This window comes from Macrobrachium nipponense, chromosome 6, assembly GCF_015104395.2.
Source record: "Macrobrachium nipponense isolate FS-2020 chromosome 6, ASM1510439v2, whole genome shotgun sequence".
Taxonomy (NCBI): Eukaryota; Metazoa; Arthropoda; class Malacostraca; order Decapoda; family Palaemonidae; genus Macrobrachium; species Macrobrachium nipponense.
In genome coordinates this window covers 42,256,037-42,273,512 of record NC_061108.1, presented here as the reverse complement: position 1 = coordinate 42,273,512, position 17,476 = coordinate 42,256,037, and the positions used below count along the sequence as shown (strand labels likewise).

Genomic DNA, 17,476 nt, shown 5'->3' with positions numbered 1-17,476 from the left:
ATTCTACCTCAAGGCCAGCTGGGACAGGAAAACAGAGAAAGGCACCACCTACTTGTTTTCCATAATCCCGGAGATCAAGCCAGACCTGTTATGGTGGCTGTCCGAACAAAGACTTTCAGAAAGAAAGTCTCTACATCCTCTGAGCCCAGACCTAGATTTTTACTCGGACGCCTTGGATCTAGGGGTACCAGGAAATTTCCAAGACATGGTTCCCCAGAAGAACAGCTTTCACATCAGCGTCAAGCTTCTCGACCGTAGTTCACAACAAAACTGTGGTGGTCCATTCAGACAATTCCACAACCCTAACATACATATGAAAGTAAGGCAGCACTCTTATTTTCTCTCTGCCAAACAGCAAAAGACCTTCTACTGTGGGCAAATCAAGATCAAGTGATTCTAGTAACTCAATTTATTCAGGGCAAACTTAAATGTTCTGGCGGACGAACTGAGCCATCAGAAGCAGGTCCTTCCCACTGAGTGGACTTGGATCCCTTGGTCTGTTGGGATCTGCAGAAACTATGAGGCCGGCTGGCATTGGACCTGTTTGCCACCTTAAGGAACCATCACCTTCCTCTCTCTTGTTCTCCAGCCCTGGACCCTCTAGCATAGGCAACAGATGCCATGCTGCAAGATTGGTCCAGTATGGACCTCTTATGCCTTTCCGCCCCTCAACATGGTCAGGGAAGTGATGAGCAAGTTTCAGACTCATTGCAACATTACTAATGACTGTCATAGCCCCATTCTGGCCCATGAAAGAATGGTTCCTGGACCTGCTACAGCTGCTGGCGTACTTTCAGAGACTCCTTCCCCAATATCCGTGTCTACTCAGACAACCTTACTCAAGATACCACCAAGGGTTGTCCGCTCTTGTCCTGACAGGCTTCAGACTGTCGGAAGTTGTTAGATCAAAAGGGTTTTCAAGGTGTGCTGCAGAGGCTATTACAACATGCAGGCATCAATCTTCTAGCTGTGTCTACCAGGTTAAGTGTTTGATTTTCCGAAACAGGTGTCTCAGACATGTCAATTCTGCTGAGACGCTTGTGACCCAAACTACGGATTTTCTCCTTTATCTGTGGAGATCTAGGAATCTGTCGTCCTCCACCATTAAAGGGTATCAAGCTATGCTTAGCTCAGTGTTTAAGCACAGGGGCCTGGATCTTTTTCAAACCCAGATCTTAACAACCTCATCAAGTCCTTTGATACATCCAAGCAAAGGAAGATTGATCTTCTGGAACCTGAACATAGTGTTGAAGTGGCTGACAGGCCCCTCTTCTGAACCCCTACATTCCTCTTCTCTGAGGAACCTTACCTGAAAGGCACCCTTCCTGGTGGCCTTGGTTACTGCGAAACTTATTAGCAAGATCCAAGCCATTGATAAATGGGTAGGATTTTCATAAGTAGATGCTGTTTGCTCCTCTACCCTTGGTTTTTTTTAGCCAAGAACAAGGACCCACCCATCCAAGCCCTGGCCCTGTACTTTCTCCATTAAGAACTTAGTGGATATCCTTGGTTTTGCAGAAGAAGAGAAAGTTCTTTGTCCTGTTAGGAATTTGAGGTATATATTACCTGAGCAGGACTGAGAAGATCAGAGGGCCATTCAGTAACCTGTGGTGTCCTGTCAAGATTCCGTCCCTTCCTCTAAGAACACATTGTCCTTCTTCCCGAGGGATTCTTACTTTCATTCTGCAATTGACCTACTGGAAGTGCAAATCTATCTTCGTGCCTCACTATTCGAAAGAAGTTGAAACAGTTTAAAAAAGAATTACCTTGGGTCTGTTATTAATGGCTGGCATGGTATTAGGGAGGATTCTTAGCACTTTTTCCCTTCCATCTTTTTGCCTCGGTCTAAAGTTTTTGAGGAGCCCTGGGGGTACAATGTACCTGGAGTACCCACCAGTCTTAGTGGATGGGTAGTGAACCTTTCAGTGTAGGTGACAACATTGTCTGGATGTTGTTAATGTTGGTACTGGGCCTAGTGCAAGGGTACTGTATGCTTTGCTGCCCTTTGGGCTTATTCTCCTCTGCAAAGCTCCCACTTAAGTAGAGGCAACATGTGGTTCAACTGCCATGCCCCTACAGGTTAAGATGAGCACCATCCTGAGGCAGTATTCACCTTGCTCTCTTACCAGGTTAGGAAACAACAAGCATTGTTTCAATGTTAGCAAATTTTCTATTTCAATATCATTACCATACCTTAATGCTTTAGAGTAGAATAGTATGTCCATGTATCCCACACCTGTTCAATATGGAATTCAGCTAAGTAATTACATGGTAAAATACTCATATGCAAATATTTTCATAATAAGATTAACTTTCATATGTGGTAAGTTACTTATGTGCAAATATTTTCATAATAAAATTAACTTTCATATATACTTACCAAGAATGGGAGCCCTCCCTCCCCCTCTCATGGACATAAGAGCATTAAACACAATGAGATTATTTGCCAAGTTGTTCCAGTATTCCCGATAGTAGTGGGCCTAGTCACCTACACAAAACAGTTGAAGTGCTACTGCATGAGTTAGAAGCTATAGCTATGTAATTGCTTATACAATATCTTCATTTTGGAGCACTAGCAGCTGAGGATGTGGCTACACCACTGTTAGCCAGTTAAAGGACATCAAACAAAATAATGTTATACATAATTTTTTGTAAAGCAGTCCACTTGGGTAGACTATGTAACTGTATTGTAATGTTGACATTTCTTCCCATTGGATTGGAATTTTGATCTTGCAGCATTGTTTTTTAGTTATCAGGCTTTGATTTTTGGACTTTGTAATAATAGTTGCAGCATTTTTTCTTACTGTTGAGTATTGTGCTACCAATCTTAATACTACTTATATATTAACTTCCATGTAAAATATTTTTCTTTGAAAATGCAGTACGTACCTTAAAGTGGGCAGATTTGCTCATAATTTTAGTAAAGTCACATAATTATTCAAAGTTGGTACCAGTAATTGAAACTTTTAAGAATTGTTTTCTTTGCTACAGTGGCAGAACACTCAACATTCTACCCTTATGATGAATCCAACCAACCGAATGAATCTCCCTGGAAACAATATTGCACATGGTCGTGGAGGTGGGATGCCTAATATGGGTCGGCCAAATATATTTTCTTTATTTGGACCTGGTCCACCTTCGCAGGGACAAAATCCTGGTAGTTTCTCCTTGATGGGAAATTTACCGGTAGGTATTGTAAGTAATATGTACTATCGAGTTTTTAACTACACACTAATTGTATTATTTTCAGCAGTGCACTTTTTCAAGGACAAAAATGTCTTCAAATTATTTATACAGCAGAAATTGTCCCAGTTGATTTGCACACTAATGCTTTTCTTGTTTAAGGTTTTCTTGGAAAACTAGCACTGATGCATGTTTATGCTTATGCACCATCAGTTCATGATCAGTGATTGGTACTGATATATTTGGAAAAGGTTTGCATGGTGAACTGTTTTTAACTTCTTAATATTTATGATGAAATAACAAATAAATTTGAAGAACAAATTTATTACTTTAGTGATAGCTTTACCGTTGATCAGGTTGTCACACCATTCTTTAGTTCCAAGTTTATTTTTATTTATATATTCTAACTTGAATTTTGATAGTCATTCCTTACTTCTAAGTCTTTGCGATGTCATCCTTTCATCTTTGATGAAATTTTGCTGTTGTCTCTGGGATGTCAGTTACCAAATCATCATCATCGTCATCATCATAAACATAATTACAACAGACAAATTCATTCACACCATTATATGTAAAAGTTAGCTTGTTTTCCTACACATACGCAAACCCTTGCTCTTTACGTATGGGATTTACTAGAAGTGCGAGCTGGAGTCAGCCATTTAACTTAAAACAAGGTGGATGTTGATAGTTGGCTACTGTCAGAAAGGAAGGAATCCTTCCCATCCAGATGGTACACAGTCACTTTTACACATTGGCCTCGTCAGACACACTTCTACTACCGGCTGTTCGACTTAATTCTTTATTATGCTTTTTGTTTTTAAAGCTAATTTTTGCTTTGAGATATATTGCCTATTTAAAAATGATGCAACAAGTTTTATTCTGTTACATTTTGCTGTTTTTGCTCTTTATTGCTGCATAGTTATTCCTACACAGTTATGCTACCTATAGTGGACCCCTTTATTGATGGGGAATGGGTACCACACCTCGCATGAATAGCTAAAATTTGCAAATACTGTAATTTATTAGGTAAGCTATAGTAAATTTTGCCCTCATTGCCTTAATCTTGCTCACTTTCACATTCAGCCTTTTCTTACAATGATCTCAAACTTCAGTAGAGTGATACTTTGGTACTCGTTAATTGCCAAAAATAGAGTGCCAAACAAATTTTTCCCTTAGGAAATAACGCAAACTGTGAATTCATTTGTTCCAAAACTAAATAAAAGAAAACTTTATAAAGCATTTTATGCCTTGATGGCTTGCATTTTACTACTTAAAATTCTAAATACCTTATCATAAAAAAAAAAAATATACAGGCAGTCTAGGTTAATGGGGGGGGAGGGGGGGTTCCATTCCGACAGCGTGACGATAGCTGATATTGGTGATTTTCAAATTTATCACCGCTGCTAACCGGTGAAAAATTGCTGATTTTCAGTCATTAGCGCCTCTGTTAGGTATGTATCAGCACCAATACCCAGTTATCGGCTCCGAGAAGCAGTCATTGCTGCCGAAAATTGCCAATCTTCGTCGCTGGACAAGCCCCATGAAACTGGATTGCTGATAACCAAGCCTGCTGATAACTGGAGACTACCAGTAATTAGATTAATTAGATCAAATACAACGTATACTGCATGAAGTAATTTCACACCTTACCAATAATGTACTGTGAAGTGTTGATGATGATGGCAAGGGAGAAGACTATTGTTTTGAAGGAGAGTCCCCATCCAATAAATCATTGGGCACTTTTCTTCTTGGCGGGAGGGGGAGGAGGCAATGCAACATGCTTGCTCACATCCTTCTCAGCCGACAAGGCATCAAACCTATCTCCCAAAAACAGAGTCCAATCTCTCAAGAACCTCCTGACATAAAGCCTCAGATGAATCCGCAAGAGAGGACGCAGATGACACGGAATGGAGACGGTATGTCTTGGATGGCAGCAATAATGTCACGGGAGCAAGCGATGGCAACTCAGAGGAGCGAGGCAGCACAGCAGGCCTAACCGACGACGCCGACATAGCATGGAGAGACAACACGGGAACTGGGAGTAACGTCATTGATGGAAGGGATGTCACCGATGGTACTGGGAGTGATGTCGCCAGCAGTGGTGAGAGACGTCACGGCCTCCCCCTGACCAAAGATAGCGGCAAATGTCCCTGGTGGAGTGATACAAAATGGCTGACCTCGGGCACCAACGAAGAGAAGGCCAGGGGGAGAAGGGAGAGTTAGGGGCCCTGAGGGGGGGCAAGCATCCATGAAATGCGTCTGCAAACCCTCCAAGGAGGGTGAACCTTGTAGCCCAAGCAACGCCTAGAGCACCGACATTTGGACACTTCCGAACCTGAAACATAAGAAACTGATGAAATAGCCTCCTCCCTCACGGGAAGCAAATTAACTCCCAAGGAAGAGGGAATGACATTACACATTAAATCAGCCTGAGGGCCTCCTGATACTTCCAACAATGAAGCATCGGGGAGAGGCGAAGGAAGGGTCAAAACTCTATGATGCTTCCTCTTACTATAAAATAACTTTCACTGAGCTCTAGGCCACACACGACATTGCAGGCAGGGATTCATTATGGTACAAACATTGGCACAACATCTAGTACATGTGGAGTGTGGGTCTGTAGCTGAAGAAGCCAGGAAACAAGAACATGGGAAACCTTGTGTTCCCAGGCCCATACATTTGCAAGGCTGAGAAGTAGCAGAGGAAGCTGTAACACAAGCACACACACACAATCAAAATAGTGATAACGGGCAAAGAACCGGGTAAAAGGCTGAGAGAGGGCAACTGTGACTGTCACCCAGGCAGTTAAGAAAAAGACTGAATGCGGTAGCTTGGGTGTGCGGTCTTTGACCAGTTTTCACCCAATATACGCACACATTGCCAGATCTCACAAGATTCCTTGCTTTTTCATCCGATTTTTAACTGGATCCAGCTAGGCGCTTGATCATTATTCTATTGTCAAGACCAAAGGTTTGTAGCTATGAAAAATACAAATTGTCTTAGAAAATTTGTAATTTTTTTCCTTTCAGTAGTCTGTCTTATGGCCATTGAGCCTTAGTTGAGAGACTTCTGGTTTAATTTTCATTATTTAGTAATCCTATCAGTTGACATTTGCTATTCACATCTTTTCAGCTGGGCTGTAAAGTGAGAAATGTTTTCATCATTTAATAAATATACAATTTAGCATGTTAAGAGCTTTGTTTAGGGTGATATTTTTCTACAAAATTTTGTACTTCTAACCATTTGGGGAAAATATCCTCTATTACTGAAGTGGGGATATTCTCTTTTCCATCCAGCTCACCTAGTGACAATTCCTCAACCACTACCTGTTGCTGCTCCCTCTGAATCGCTTGCAGTTCTTCGGTGGTCAGCACTTCTCTGTGCTGTGCCACTAACCTGTCCACATCATCACCACTGACTTCAAGGCCCAAGGATTTGCCAAGAGACGGTATATCTTACACATCTGGGCCAGGCTCAGCCTCAAAGCCTTCAGAGTCCTTTTGTGGTACTGGTTCTGGCCATAAATTCTTTCATGCCAGATCTCATCAACAAGAGTAAGGCAGTGAAGGAGAATTGAAATGACTTTTTTAGAATTCCCTAAGGTCAACTTGGTGTCTGTGATCATATATATATATATATATATATATATATATATATATATATATATATATATATATATATATATATATATATATATATAATATAAATATAATATAATATAATATATACATACACACACACACACACATATATATTATATATATATATATATATAATATAATATATATAATATAATATAATATATACATATACACACACACACACACACACACATATATATATAATATATATATATATATATATGATATATATAGATATATATATATATATATATATATATATATATATACATATATATATATATATACACACACACAGTGGTCCCCACCCCCGTATTCGTGGGGGATGCGTACCAGACCCCCCCGTGAATAGTTAGAATCCGCGAATATTTGGAACCCCTATAAAAATGCTAAAAACAGCTATTTTGTTAGTTAAAACTCAAGAAAAACCCACTAAAAATTTTCCTAAATGGTTTTTTTAATAATTTTAGCACAAAAAGTGCATTTTATGATGAAATTCATAAAAAAAAAACCAGGAATTTTGTGGATATTTATCATAGAAAAATACAACGAATGCACGAATTTTCCGCGAATAATGCAGGGAAACGTTCCCGAGAGAAATCCGCGAATCTGGAGAACGCGAATACGGGGGGTCCACTGTATGTATATATCATATATATTATATATCTATAGTATATAGTATATATATATATATATATATCTATATATATATATATATTTATTATATTATTAATTATATATATATTATAATATATAGTATATGTATGTATGTATGTATATATATATATATGAATAACTTGATCACGAAGTATATAAAACGTGATGCTGTATAAATAAAGGTTTTTGCCACAAAGGAAAAAAAATGAAAAAAGCGAGATAGCCGAGTACTTTCGGTCCTGTTCGGACCCTTTACTAAGGCAAACTGATTTTACAGAGGAAAACATAGTCAAAAGAAGGCTTAATATCCAAACTGACACTACAAGATTAGCAATAAGGGCGATTTCACTTTACAGAAACAAGGAAACGCCTGAGGGTAGCCACACCTTGGAGGATACACGCAGTAAACAAGTTATTCTTTCAGAAAACAGTACATTTTGAAAAAACAAGGAAGCATATACAATTTAATATCATGAGATTTACACAAATTTTCCCAAAAAATTATTATTAATGAAAAGACGAAAGAAAATATAAATATATATATCGAGCAAGAGAAAGAGAGAGAGAGAGAGAAATAATAACTATATACATGTGGGACTAATTTATTAGTAGTTCATTTATTTTAAGGTCCTTCATAAACATCTTACAAATATATGGGTCCAAATGGTACATTCCCAGACTAAGATTTAGGGGCTTCACCTTGCAATCCCCACTGGCGTTGGAACAAAGTGCGAGCGTAAGCCTGTCTTTCATAGGCTTATGCCCGGGTAGCTTCTTCTCTTCCTGCGTGATGTACGTCCAACGAGGCCTTTTTTCAAAAAAAGACCAGTCTCATCCCAGTTAAAGACTTGCTGAGAACTGTAGCCTTCCTTGATTGTCATCTTGTCGAACGTCTTAATAAAGGCTTCGGCCGCTTTCGTGTCCAAGCTGGCCACCTCCTCATGCTGCACCACCAAATGGATGCCAGTCCGTTTACGGAATTTATTGAACCACCCATGTGAAGCCTTGAAGTCTGAGGTTGGCGTCGATGGCCCTTCTCCTCCGTTGTCTTCAGCCTGGGCAATCAAATCGCTGAAAATAGCGCTGGCCTTGTGGCAGATTAACATCTCGGTTATTATATTGCCAGCGATTTCTTTGTCTTTTATCCAGACAAGAAGCAGCCTTTCCATCTCATCGTGCACGTGGCTCCTGTTGCTAGACAAAATAGTCACGCCCTTGGAAGGTGTAGCTGCTTTGATGGCATCCTTCTGCTTAAGGATGGTGCCTATTGTCGACGGATTTCTGCCGTATTCCTTGGTGATCACACTCAATCGCATGCAAGCTTCATACTTATTTATTATCTCCATTTTTGTCTCCGAAGAAAGCATCCTCTTCTTTCCTACTTCAGCTTTCTTGGGACCCATGACTGCATATATACTGTACGTAATTAAGTTATGTAGTACATATACGTATGAAGTAAAGTTCTCACACAACACAATAAAGTAATACTACAACGAAATCACTAACAAATTTACGTTAGTAAACGAAATCGTATAGAACGAACGAATTCTGCATGCTTATGATACCGATGATGCCGCCAAGTTGCCGAAAAAGCACGCCGCTACGTACGATGCATGATGGGATTATGGGAGAGATGCTGACCAATAGGAGTGCAGGATCTTATGGCAGTGACTAGCATCAGGAACCAATGGGAGAGGGGGAGGATGGTGGCGAGTCTACTAAGTTGGCGGCGCACGAGTTTTAAAATTGTTATTGGTGGTCCGGGCGAATCTCTTAGACTTTACAGCAACAACCTTTCGTATCTTGAGTTTTTCGTAAGTTGAGCCTTTCGTACGTTGAGGTACCACTGTACCTGGTACTCTTGACTTGCCGTGAACTGTGATGGCTCTCCAGTATATTGATTAAAAAAGAATATTGGCTTAATTAGTCCATACTACTTATTTTGTTATTGCAAACGGATTGTTATATAGAATAATGATGGTTTGCATTGCATAATGGCAGGGCCTCCAGTTAGTGCCAACTTTGCCCAGACACTCATCTCTGAATGTTTTTGGACTACACATTTTCAAAATGAATGTTCCAATGAATACCCCAGATACAGCATGTTTCTCGTTACCATGTATGTGTTAACACATAGTGTGGACAAGCGTTAAGTCTGTTTCATAATTTTGTTTAGCTTTGTTAGGTTTTATATTATTTATGTGTCAGTAGGGACAACTAGCTCAGCTTTGGCTGGTCATTCTTGGTATAGTAAAGCTGCTCTCTTTGGAGATATATGTTCCACATAGCTGTCACTCAGCATTTGCTTCATTGGTGTACCCCTAGCATAAGAAGGAAGGAATGTTCTTACTTGGTAGTTGGGCTAAGTTCCACTTAAGTCCTCACCTCTGGAGAAGCTTTTTCAGGCATAATGACAAATGACCACCTGCACGTCAGTGTTATTGGAGATGAATTACATCATCAACAAGTAATGGCAAACTCTCTCTCTCTCTCTCTCTCTCTCTCTCTCTCTCTCTCTCTCTCTCTCTCTCTCTCTCTCTCTCTCTCTCTCTCTCTCAATATCAGTTGATAAGGCTGACATTTGTGGGCAGTGCCATGTCATTAAACATCAGCCAGGTATAATTTTTACAGGTAAACTTCTTGACACTAGCTCATTTGCCAGGGGTAGGTAGTAGTGACTGAGTTACCTATAGTACGGTACATCTTTGTTTAGTGTAGAAGCTGTATAGAGTTTGAGAAATATTGATAATTGGCCTAGTCCATTAGGCTGCTCTGGAGGATTCCTTCCAGTATCCATTGAACCCTTTGTATGTGTAAGCCTTTCTGCCACTCAGCCTTATTCACCCAGTTTATCATCCTGGGTCCCAGGATAACCCTGTTGGCCACACATTGTTTGTTACCCCAGTATGTTGGGTCTTCTGGTGAGGCATCTAACTAGATTTTCCCCTTGGTCCACACTTCATCTGATGCGCCTGCTGAGGTACTACCAGTCCAAGCTGGCTCTCCTTTCATGGATAGAGGCTAACCGTCTATTTCCCCAGAGGCATTCAATAGCTGTGTATCATGTTCATCATAGACTTGGTTTCTCTTCGGTTGGAGCTGCTACTTAGTTGAATATGGAGTTATTTTACTTTTTTTGAGTTAAGCTCCTCTCACTCATTCCTGCAGTGAAAAGCTGTTGTGCTGCCTGAACCAGATGTTTCACCTAAATGACATGTTTCTCCCTCTTAGATGGAAGTGTTCATGCTGAGGAGCAGCTTCAGTCTTGCGTATCTTACAAACTCAAGTCTGGAGTGGGATGACACACTATTGTACAAGTTTGTTAACATTATAGCTCCCAGGAAGAATCTGTAGGTAGACCTCTCACGGAACACTGCTAGTTTTCTAGCCCAAGCTATGTTGCAGTGCATTGGCAAGTTACATAGCCTTTCATATCTAGTCCAGCATTCTGAGGTGTATCTCCTTGTTTTTAAAGTATTTTGCTTGGAGCAAGTTTTGCAAAATATCTAAATAGGACCTAGCATCTGATGCTCAAGTGTTGGCAGTTTTGTGTTATTACTGGCAGGCACACTTTTTATCCAAGAGCTTATTTTTTCTGCCTCTGAGAAATGATTGGGCAGACCCAAGGGACCCAAGGGTGTCCTGATAAGGAGGATGACTGTCCATTAAGGATTAAGAGGTCACAAAATCTTGTGAGTTGCCCAGCCCTAGTATTTCCAAAGAATTTGCAGATTTTTCAGGCAATGAGAACTTGAGATTGGCATCAGCAGACCATCATCATTTTATTCTACCTGACAGGGATTACCTCCAAGTCCTAGGGTACCATCTTCTTAGACCAAGAGGTGGCTGCTCTAAGTTATTGTGAAGCCTGTCCAAGCTCCAATTGGTAGAAAAGCCTAAGGCAGGAGTTTGATGTAAGGCTGGGGTCAACTTACTGAGTGACTGACTTTTCCCTCCCTCCTCTCTCTCTTGTGATGCAGCAGTGAGGCTGAGTATGTGTTGGAATGGGACACGTAGGTGAACTACACATTATAGTATAGAACCCTGTTTTAGAGCTTCAGTTTGAAAAATGCAGCTCCTTCCATTCTTATTTTCAACATTGTTGTGGAGTGGGCACTTGTTTATGGAAAATTATCATCTAGTCTCTTATTTTATGACTGGTCTTCTCAGTTGATGATGTAACTGTCTACTAAATTGAACTTCCTGTCTGATATGGGAAGGACAGGATCCTCAAAATTTTCTGCTTCAACGCCCTATCAGCCCCTGCTTCTGTATGCCATGGCTGTATAGGCATTATAGGAGTCAGTATCCCCTGCACATTAATCTTGACAGGGAGAGTGACATCTCTGGGTGAATATGAAATTCTGCCAGTTTGGAGAGTAAACATTTTTAATAAAAGGCAATAATCTGCATTTTTTTCAAAAATGTTAAACCAGTCTTTGATCATATTCCCACCTCGGCCATCTTTGCATAGTCCTTGATACTTAAGGAAAAATTGCTTGGTATGATGGGAGAGTGAGGTACCTGGTTACTCATCCACCTACCACCAGTAATTACCTTTTTATAAAATTTCAAGTCTTTTCCATCTAGCAAAAATGCCTTATAAAAGGAACTGGATTATATTTTTAGGAAAATAGAAATCATGAAAATTTGGTACATAATGTACTTTTTGGATATTATTGATTCTTTATAGCTTGTCTTCATGCAAATTTGTAGACTAGTTGGAGCAATAGGAATAATAAAATTATGATAAAATCTTATAATAATTGTCTTCTTTTTACAGTGGAGCTCAGGTGTTGGCCCTTATAGTGGACCATCTATTCTCTCGCATTTATTACCAAGACCACAAATTCCACCACCTGATGATATGCGTAATATGATAAAGAAACGTGGTATGAATGATGTTATGCAGGGGTCTCCAAACAAACAAATGAAGATGAATCAGGGACCAATTAATAACCAACACCAACTGTTACCAGTAAGGAGGTTACTGTTTTTTAGTTTTTAAAAATTAAGAATAGTACAGTAAATTGATCTCTGTTAATATGTTCGAAATCTTATTGGGTAATGTATACTCTTGCTTTAATGGCATCACACCTAATTGGATTTCAGTACTTATTGGTAAAGAAATATTTGTGCCTAAGAGAGTAATCCAGAAAGTACACTACTTTATTGAGCCGTGAAATGAGTGTAACCAATGCTCTGTACGTAACAATAATCTGGTAAGCATGTTTGATTTTTCTGACTAAAATACGAACATAATTGACACATTCCTGTGTAAACCTGTTAGTGTGCATTCTCTTGTTTCCTGAGTAAGCGGTTCATCATGCCCCAGTTTTTGCACGTTTGAGTCAGTCATGCAGCATTTGTTGTCTACCTTGTAAAGGCACTGCACTCCTCTCTGCTCTCTTTATGTGTAGTGTTTTTGCTTTGGAAAATTAAATTATTTAAATGGTAATTTCTCCTCTTGTGCAGGAAGTTCTAAACTGGTGTATATTATAGGCACATAGGTACATGTAGTGAACTGTTTCATTTATAAATTTTTACTTTAAAAAAGTCACTTGTTTTAAAAGTGAAAATGTCACTCATTCATGTTGTGATTATATGTTAAGAAAGTTTTAAATAGTATTAGGTTAAAATGCAGTTTCCTTTATGTATGCACTATAGACTAGACAATACACTACTGTAAGTTTGATCATACCTGGAAAGCAATAATTTTTGGTAAATGATATATTTCATGGAAAGCAGTTACATTCATTGTTAATTTTACTTATAAGCAATTGCTGCGTGGTTTGTTGATCTTGTGAACACTTGCCATTAAATTCCAAGAATTTGGTTGAGAGAAGTATAATTGTAATTGGTTATACATACACTACAGAATAGGTAACCATAGTTAAAAATTAGAAACAGTATCTTACATGAATTTTCTATTAGTGATTACACCATGCTTTATTGATCTGGAAGACTCGTACAGTTCTCCCCCACTTTTACTCAGTATTAGGTTCCAGAACCTGCTGTGAAAATGCAAAAATCCCTTCTAAACATACTTATAACTGCCAAATACTTACCCATTACACCATAAACTGAAAAGCTTAAAACTGTATAATTTAACAGTTCACTACTTAATTTGAGATTTACTCATTTTAAAATATAATATTATTAATGTAAATGGCAAAATATCTATAAAATGTTTAATATAAATTAAATAAATCTTTAAAACAAATTAAATAAATCTGTCTTACAGAATATTTGATAACTATTCCAGTTACCCCTGTATATAAGATAAGCCGTTTTCTCTCATTCCAGGTTAGTCCTGGACTGAGCATAATCGGTGTACTCTCTCTCTCTCTCTCTCCAGGTTAGTCCCGGACTGAGCATAATCGGTGTTCTCTCTCTCTCTCTCTCTCTCTCTCTCTCTCTCTCTCTCTCTCTCTCTCTCTCTCTCTCTCTCTCTCTCTCTCTCTCTCAGGGTAATGTAAGATATATTTTAAATATTAGTAGTGTAAAGTTTTTTTATGATAAAGCATGTTGTACAATATTTAAAGTATTTGCTAATTATTTTCATTTTATTTTTCAATCTGTATTTACTGGGAAATGAAAACAATTAGTGAATATTTTAAGTATTATACAATATGCTCTATCATCAAAATCTCTACAGCAATATCAGTTCAAATACATCATACATTACCCTTAGAGAGAGAGAGAGAGAGAGAGAGAGAGAGAGAGAGAGAGAGAGAGAGAGAGAGAGAATCATGCACCTATTATGCTCAGTATGGGGCGCAACCAGGAATGCGCTTAATAATTACATAACTACATTTTGTAATAAAGATCTGTATTTAGTTACAAAAAGAATATGAAAAAAAATACAGTAACTAGTGAGGAAATGGTGTTGCTCTAAAAAAAAAAAAAATTAACAATTTTAGATATGTGGTCCATAGAAAAATATGTAACTTAGTGAAACTTCCCCATGGAAGAGTTAATAATGTTCCACAAAAATCGGTGACAAAGTGGACCGCAAAAAATGCTGTATTTTGTTGGTAAAACTCAAGAAAGTCCCACAAAAATGTTTATATGTAAAGGTTTTTTTTTTTTAAGTTTTATCACAAAAAGTGCATTCTATGATGAAAAAAAAAAAAGGAATTAGTGGACATTTCTCAGAAAAATACTGAAAATAGACGAATTTCCCTTGAATAATGAGGGGTATGTTCCAGAGAGAAGTCCACGAATCCGGAGAACACGAATACAGTCACCTCTCAATTAACGTGCGTTAACTAACGCATTTTCAATTTAACGTGAGGTAAAAAATATTTTTAAATGTTTAAAAACTCAAAAATTTTGATTTAACTCGAATTGGAGCCTTAAATCACCCGCGTCAACATAAACAAAGACAGCACAGTATGTATTTATTAATAAAGGGAAAAACTTGGTTTCTTTATTAATAAAGCAAAAGATTTTATTTATTAATAAAGCAAAAAAAAAAATCGACATGAAACGATAATCAGCTTCGTTCCAACATCAGCATAATTGAGCGATGACATGCTGCTGATGGCTACGTATAATTACACTCGTAACGAATAATATGCGAATTATATGCATATTTTTCATGAATTTTTTTTAAAAGTTATACTTTACTTCACTATATCCAATAATAATATTGTATGAATTCTCATATTATTGTGTTATAATATGATAACATAGCGGTCACTGTTTTGGTTTGGAAATCAGCTGATGGCGAATATGAGTTTATTTTGCCGTATTTAACTCTGTTCTGTGCACATTTTCTTGCTTCTAGTTAGCATAAACGAATATCTAGATACTCAACTTATATGAGACAAGATAATCGTTTGTTATACGACAAATTTTTAAGTCGAAATATGGCTCGATTAAGTCTCGTTGTGAACTAAATAATTTTTTTCATTAACAGATTGCGTTGGGAGCATGCTTATTGTGTAAAAAAAAAAAAAAGACATGTGAATCTGTTAGCTATTTTAATTTGATTTCATTGTAATATGAGCTTTACGTTATGTACCTTACATTATTTGAGATGAATCTTACCTACCGTTAAAGTTAGCTATATCTCCCCGCCAATTAGGCGAGTCAGCATTCAAACAAAAAATCGAATGGCTGCCCAGATGACTCTAGTTTACCTGGTCACCACCAGGTGTGTTTAGAATGTTTAGCTCATGTCAGAATTCCCCTTGCTGCCATTGCGGTTAGGCAATTGTTGGTATTCTATGAAGTTTGGCTGTTTTACACCTGTTTAGGTATTGTAATTTCATTTTCCTAGGATATCTTCCACCAGAAGCAAAACCAATAACATCAGGCTATGTAGGAATGATTTTGGTGCAACCAGGATGTTGAAATTGGAAGTTGATCAACATTTGGTTTATACTTGCAAGGGTACAGTATGTTATCTTGGAACTACTATATGTGAAGAATGTAGGGAATTGTTCTGAGAAATTTATGCCTGAATATGTCAGATATAGGAAAGACAGGAAACTAATAGATTGCGAAAACAATTAGTTAGGTCATGACTTACACCTGTCAGTTCTATCCCTACTCAGACTAGGCATTTTGGTAGCGCTATTATTGACTTCCTTTGTAGTTCCGCCTTCTGCTCCCCATTCGGTTCAGGAAAAGCGTAACAAGAAGTTAGAACTTTACGTTACATAAATCTATTTTAAGTTCTAATACAAGTTGAACTGAATTTGTGACGGGTATGTTCCGAATCCCTCCATAGTGTGCGCTCTTTTTCGCGTTCACTGTTATAAGTAAGGTGTTGGCACCCTCGTCTGTATGTAACTCGAGCCTAGGTCTGCCCTGCGACAGTTGGTAATGTCAGCTGCCAAGGAACCAGGTCGGTTCTTGGGATGATGGGATTCTGTGCCTTCCAATACCTACTTCGCCCTTTTAATGGTCTGAATCTCATTTAAAGAGTTCGCCAAAGGACCATTTAAGCGATCCCCTAAGGTCCGTTAAAGTGTTCGCTTAAGGACCGTTTCGGTAAGCGTTAATGCTTGCTCCGTAGACGCATTCTGCCATCTTCAACACCTATTTTGAGGTGTTAGCATGCATAGGTTTAATAATATATAATATAGGTATAGAAAATTTTATTGTGATGATAATGTTTCTGTAGCAAGTTTTACACATATAGATATGTTGACTCAGTCGACTGTTTATCTCTCATGATTTGGTTATTCTAAATTCTCGTCTGCTAGCGTATTCCTCTTTCTTCGTAGTGCTTGTGTTCGTTCTTTGCCTGCTTTCTTTTCGGCTATTGGCAAATCTCTTACTACTGCCTCGATTAACCCTTAAACGCTGAATTGACGTACGGAACGTCGACGCAGAAGTTTTTTTTAAAATTTGCAGAAAAATAGTTATAGGCCTACTTGGCGAAAACTTTTGAATCATGCACCTTGAAGGGGGTGCTGGGAGTTCACGGATCAAGCTGTTGTTTTGTTTACATTCGTTTCCCAGGCGCACAAGCGCGAATTTCTTTCTTCTCGCACTAAAAAGCATCAGCGACACATCTCAGAAATTATTTCGTCACTTTGACATAATTTTTGCACCATTTTATATGAGCCGTTACATAGAGTTTTATATATGAAAATGTGTGCAATTTCATGTAGAATACAACAAAAAACAACCCATGGTTGTAGCTTTTATCAGGTTTGAAATATTTTTGTATAAATAACGATAAGTGCCAAAATTTCAACCTTCAGTCAACTTTGACTCAACCGAAATGGTAGAAAAACGCAATTTTAAGCTATAACTCTTATTTTCTAATAATATTCAATCATTTACCTTCATTTTACAACAAATTGGAAGTCTCTAGCACAATATTTTGATTTATGGTGAATTTCTGAAAAAAAAACTTTTTCCTTACGTCCGCGTGGTAACTCTTCCGAAAAAATCTGAAATTTTTTCGTCCGATTGTCGTAATGTTTGCACCGTTTTATATTAGCCGTTACATAAAGTTTTATATATGAAAATGT

At 38.2% G+C, this 17,476-nt stretch overlaps 1 protein-coding gene across 5 annotated transcripts in view; it reads left to right on the top strand.

Moving 5' to 3' along the window:
* Positions 1–17,476, top strand: part of LOC135216120 (trithorax group protein osa-like) — a 596,580-nt gene that overhangs the window by 158,614 nt on the left and 420,490 nt on the right. For 4 of the 5 annotated variants that reach the window (XM_064251168.1, XM_064251165.1, XM_064251164.1 and 1 more), the window contains exons 6-7: positions 2,992–3,195; positions 12,265–12,459. In XM_064251168.1, the coding sequence (XP_064107238.1) occupies positions 2,992–3,195; positions 12,265–12,459 (399 nt within the window). The remainder of the gene's footprint in view (positions 1–2,991; positions 3,196–12,264; positions 12,460–17,476) is intronic. The other variant, XM_064251166.1, reaches the window with a different exon arrangement.